This window comes from Nanorana parkeri, unplaced genomic scaffold (assembly GCF_000935625.1).
Source record: "Nanorana parkeri isolate BGI_ZX_2015 unplaced genomic scaffold, ASM93562v1 scaffold1798, whole genome shotgun sequence".
In the NCBI taxonomy this organism is placed as follows: domain Eukaryota; kingdom Metazoa; phylum Chordata; class Amphibia; order Anura; family Dicroglossidae; genus Nanorana; species Nanorana parkeri.
Window position 1 is genome coordinate 13,393 of NW_017308066.1, and position 6,077 is coordinate 19,469.

At 47.9% G+C, this 6,077-nt stretch overlaps 1 protein-coding gene across 1 annotated transcript in view; it reads left to right on the forward strand.

Annotated features, from left to right (window-relative positions):
- Positions 1 to 3,273, forward strand: part of LOC108799739 (protein cereblon-like) — a gene marked incomplete at its 5' end in the record, with an annotated part of 16,326 nt that extends 13,053 nt beyond the window's left edge. The window contains one exon of the mRNA XM_018571639.1: positions 2,503 to 3,273. Within this exon, the coding sequence (XP_018427141.1) occupies positions 2,503 to 2,689 (187 nt within the window). The remainder of the gene's footprint in view (positions 1 to 2,502) is intronic.
- Between the last annotated feature and the right edge of the window lie 2,804 nt (positions 3,274 to 6,077).

Consider the following 6,077-nt stretch of genomic DNA (forward strand, 5'->3'; position numbering starts at 1 on the left):
TGTCACGGCAGAGAGCCGCGACAGGATCGAGAGGTGAGCGAACGTCGGTATGTGTTCGCTCACCTCCCGATCTACTGAGCCGACCTGTGACAGTCTCATTGTCACAGGTCGGCTTAGAACTATGAGGTGAGTGGAAATCACTCATCTCATAGTTCTCCTTTTAATGCTGTAATTGTTGGATACAAACATAGTAACAAAATAACATCGTATTACAATTTCAAAAAGGTAAGAAAAATCAATAATTTGTTTTCACGATTTTTGTCCACTTGTCCGCCTGTAGATCCATGTGACTGGCTGTAAAACAAATGGCTTTCCTCTCCCTGTGTACAAAAACATTTTACTTCATTCTGTTTATAGGAGCTCCACCCCCCATGTCCCTTTTACTTCGCTTCGATATCCATAGATCCTGTAGCACTCCTTACCGGAAATTCCAAGACAATGATGGTTGCTTGAAATGACCGCGGATGGCGGCGCACATGGAACAACTTCAAATACAGATGTGACCAGCACACCGAGACTCTCCAGTCAGTGCAAATCCATTACATAGTTACATAGTATTTGAGGTTGAATAAAGACATTAGTCCATCAAGTCCAACCTATTAGGATCTCATTCTAGGAGTACCTGTACCCCTGTATATTACCTGTACCCCTGTATATTAAATCAGGCTCAGAGTAGACACTCACTCAATGAAGGGGGACCCCGTGTGGCCCTGAAAGCGCTTGATTTTTCTGAGTGACATTATTTCATTCAATGGATTTGCACTGACTGGAGAGTCTCGGTGTGCTGGTGACATCTGTATTCGATGCTTCACCCGAACATCCGCTCGGGAAGTGCGCACTGTGCAAGTGGTATGATCTGATGCGCTGGGACTACGTGTACCATGATTCCTTGAACACTAGGCACAGTGAGCATGCACACCCTAAGCATGGCACTCGCGTGGGTACATAATGATAAGGACCCTGGCCGGACAGCAGATGCATGATACCCGAGCAGGCACAATGATAAGGATCCCGACCGCACTGCACATGTGCGCCTCAGCCACATCCGCACCGTAAGCATGGCAGCCAATTGATTACGCGCATAGACGATACAGACCCGGCCATGAGTACATACATTATCAATGTGGCTACAATCAAACTCTAGGGAGACCCTGCACCCTAGTGAACTTTGACCTCTTCTATACTGTTCAGGTAGATCTCCGGCTCTCTAGGGTTGCTGACCTTCGCTGTAGAGGTTCCCATGCCACATACACATTATACAAGAGGACGGAGAATATGTTATTTAAGAATAGAACATTGGAAGGGTGATATGGCTTCTGTGGAGGTCAGTAATGTCATTGCAGAGGTCAGCATGACCTGAGGTCAGGACTGGTGCGGTGTGATACAGACAAGCGCACATACATGAAACATTCGTGAGAAAACAGAAGTGGCCTTAGGACATATGTGGACAGCGTTAAGGATGTTTACTGCAGAAGGAAATCAAGATTGTTATCATGTTTGATGTTTTTCACAATAGTTGTTAGTTGTTGAGAACAATTTGATAAAATGATTATTAGAAGGTGACTGGGCCTGCATGATCATACCGGTCTCTAGTGATAGGCTGCATTCTCAGTGATGTCACCGCTCTCTAGTGATAGGCTGCATTCTCAGTGATGTCACCGCTCTCTAGTGATAGGCTGCATTCTCAGTGATGTCACCGGTCTCTAGTGAATGGATAGGCTGCATTCTCAGTGATGTCACCGGTCTCTAGTGAATGGATAGGCTGCATTCTCAGTGATGTCACCGCTCTCTAGTGAATGGATAGGCTGCATTCTCAGTGATGTCACCGGTCTCTAGTGAATGGATAGGCTGCACTCTCAGTGATGTCACCGCTCTCTAGTGAAGGGATAGGCTGCATTCTCAGTGATGTCACCGCTCTCTAGTGAATGGATAGGCTGCATTCTCAGTGATGTCACCGCTCTCTAGTGACTGGATATGCTGCATTCTTGGTGATATCACCGCTCTCTAGTGAAGGGATAGGCTGCATTCTCAGTGATGTCACCGCTCTCTAGTGAATGGATAGGCTGCATTCTCAGTGATGTCACCGGTCTCTAGTGACTGGATAGGCTGCAGTCTCAGTGATGTCACCGGTCTCTAGTGACTGGATAGGCTGCATTCTCAGTGATGTCACCGCTCTCTAGTGAATGGATAGGCTGCATTCTGAGTGATGTCACCGGTCTCTAGTGACTGGATATGCTGCATTCTTGGTGATATCACCGCTCTCTAGTGAATGGATAGGCTGCATTCTCAGTGATGTCACCGCTCTCTAGTGACTGGATATGCTGCATTCTTGGTGATATCACCGCTCTCTAGTGAATGGATAGGCTGCATTCTCAGTGATGTCACCGCTCTCTAGTCAACGGATAGGCTGCCTTGTCAGTGAATGGATGGATGGATAGGTATTTACTGCTCATAAGAAATAAAACTTCTATTAATACATTGTTATTCTCTTGTATGATGCAGGTACGCCTGGACGATCGCACAGTGCAAGGTGTGCGGGAGTCACGTGGGTTGGAAGTTCACGGCAGTCCGTAAGGATCTCTCCCCACAAAGGTTTTGGGGTCTGACCCGCTCAGCTTTGCTGCCCCGAATCCCGGTGCCAGAAGATGAGGAAGCCGGACAGGATCAGTCCCCCATTCTTTGCCTGTGAATCGGGAACATTTCTGCAGCTCTGCTTTGTCTTCTGGCTCAGCCCCTGGATACCCTGCAGGGGGCAAAGTGCTGACAGCCCCTGCATGTAACACCAAATCTGTTGGCAAGAGGAAGTCCTGTCCTCCCAGAAGTCTGGTATGAAATGATGAAGCAGAGGCCCTACTGTGACTCTCCCAGCCATCAATCATAATGGACGTGAAGGAAAGCCCTGTGTGCTTCTACCAACCCCTCCGTAGCTGCTACCAGCGCCGGCTTCTTTCATTGTTTTAGTGCCTCCACTGTACACACCACTCCTCTTCACAGCTGTGCGGTCCTACCCCCCAATCCCTCCGATTTTTCTGCCATGCCTCCTCGTTATTATTTGCTTCAACCTTGTTAACGAGTTAGAGGTTTTCACTTTGGCTTCTGTACACTTGTATTACGGGTTCCCCTAACCCTGTCCTCGCAGCACTTAAAGGAAACATTGGTAGCACAGGAATGTGTCTTGCCTGTAGCAGCTCAAAGTATTTGAAGGAGAAAATGCCGGCTGCGCAGCAGGAAAGTTCAAATGCTGGCAACTTTATTGTTCTGGATGAACAGTCAAAAAGTTGGCCTGCCTCAGATCTCCACCTATGATGTGTTTTATCCTAAAAGCTGGGTGTAGTTGTAGAGGTTTTCCACAAGCAAGGCTGCGTTCTCGGTGATGTCACCGGTCTCTAGTGACTGGATAGGCTATATTCTGAGTGATGTCACCGGTCTCTAGTGAGTGGATAGGCTGCATTCTCAGTGATGTCACCGGTCTCTAGTGAACGGCTAGGCTGCATTTGCAATGATGTCACCGGTCTCTAGTGAACGGCTAGGCTGCATTTGCAGTGATGTCACCGGTCTCTAGTGAATGGATAGGCTGTATTCTGAGTGATGTCACCGGTCTCTAGTGAATGGATAGGCTGTATTCTGAGTGATGTCACCGGTCTCTAGTGACTGGATAGGCTGTATTCTGAGTGATGTCACCGGTCTCTAGTGAGTGGATAGGCTGCATTCTCAGTGATGTCACCGGTCTGTAGTGAACGGCTAGGCTGCATTTGCAGTGATGTCACCGGTCTCTAGTGAAGGGTTAGGCTGCATTTGCAGTGATGTCACCGGTCTCTAGTGAACGGCTAGGCTGCATTCGCAGTGATGTCACCGGTCTCTAGTGAGTGGATAGGCTGTATTCTGAGTGATGTCACCGCTCTCTAGTGAATGGATAGGCTGCATTCGCAGTGATGTCACCGCTCTCTAGTGAGTGGATAGGCTGTATTCTGAGTGATGTCACCGGTCTCTAGTGACTGGATAGGCTGCATTTGCAGTGATGTCACCGGTCTCTAGTGAACGGCTAGGCTGCATTCGCAGTGATGTCACCGGTCTCTAGTGAAGGGATAGGCTGCATTCTGAGTGATGTCACCGCTCTAGTGAATGGATAGGCTGCGTTCGCAGTGATGTCACCGTTATCTAGTGAACGGATAGGCTATGTTCTCAGTGATGTCACCACTCTCTAGTGATGGATAGACTGCATTCTCTTTGTCCATACTTGTCTGGGACAATAAAGTTGCCAGCCTTTGAACATTGCCATAGTGTAACCAGCTTATACTCCTTCCTACACTCGCATGATTTATGGTGCATAGCACGAGCGCCCCCCCACCATAAAGCATCCGGGTCTTAAGCGAGTACTTGGGAGCAGTGCACTCTGTATTTTGCTCGGAAAGTATTTGGTCGGTTGCTACGGGTGACAACTGCACTTTATTTCCTAGACTAAAAATGGAATCCTTAAATACTTTACTTCTCCTCTTAGTGACACCCCTGTACAAACCGAGCGTCTCCTCCATGGGCAGCACAGAGATCCAGAAGGCGATGGCACTCGGGCGGGCTTAGGGTTGGCGATCAGGTAATCTGTCTGCGTATCACGTTTTTTCGGGTCTGTGATTTGCCCAAATGTTGTAGATTTATAAATGTCTCCCTTCTCGGCACAAGTACACTTCCCCTTTTAAGCCTGCACATTACAAATATGTAACTCCTCTGGAATAACCTTCTTTATATATCTTGCAATCATTTATAGGCCTAAGGGATCGGTTCTCCATATTCATCGGACACTTGGTATCCTGCTTGTTTCCGTTTTAAACCAAGTTCCTCCGATGTTTCGTAATATCTTCAAAAAGTCTTTGCGATAAGGCGGCCATTACAGGGACCAAGCGTTCTAGTCTATAGGAAGCTTTTGAAATGTGCGTGGTTGCCGTCAGTTATCGCTTGACCTCTTCTTTGCCTTACTGAATAAGCTGAACAATGCACAAAATCTGTACAGGATATAATATCAGTGGAGCTCCGATACTCATAACTATCGTGAAGTGAATACACCCCTATCATCACAAAGTCTCTACATATCACAGTCCTCTAGTGGCTGGGCAATGCCTCATGGATGGGACTTGTAGCTCCACAATAGCTTAAAGAGTTATTAAAACCTTGCATGTTTGTGTGTATATATATATATATAGCAATATAAATGGGTAAACCGTATTAGTCCAGTAGACAAGATGTCAAAAAAGACAAAAACGCAGTATTGCAGAAATACTGCAATACATATGTGTGTGTGTGTGTGTGTGTGTGTGCGTATATGTCAAGGCTAATTCATTTGCCGTATTTGTGGGCGGAGTCAGAGTGGCTCGGGGCTATTTCTGGCTGGAGGGGAGGAGATACTGCATAGATCCTCCGGTGTTCCCCGCCCTCCCTTCCCCTTTTCTTCCAACAACCATTTAATGAGCATGCCCCCTTATTTGGCATACTGAACTTTTAAAATCATGGCACACCTCAGGTCATTGTCAGTTGACGTAGTGGGTCTCACCCAGATGCATAGCGGGTGCGGTGGGGTTACAGTCGGAACTCACGAGACTACTATCACAAATATATATATATATTTTTGTAATGACGAGGCGCCCGGCTCTCCGATTGGTCGGGAAGCCGGCTTCATACTCCCTCGTCACTCCCGGGCAGCGTGTAATGACGCGGCGCCCGGCTCTCAGATTGGTCGGGAAGCCGGCTTCATACTCCCTCGTCACGTCATGGTGAGGGAGCATGGAGCGACAGGAAGTCGGGGGCTGCGTCATTACACAGCGCTCAGCTTCCTGATTGGCCAGAAAGCCGGCTCCATGCTTTGTCACCTAGTGACGAGAAGCATGTGGACGGCTTCCCTGCTAATCGGGAAGCAGGGTGGCTTCCTGAATGGGACTCCCGGTATCAGCCATTACCGGAAAAATAAATTATTGGTACTCGATACCGAAATCGGTGCATCCCGAGTCCCTAGCTCACACATACAGGGGTGATTAAGATAGGAGCCAATAAACCTTCCAGCATATCTTTGGTGTGGGGGGGGGGTGGAG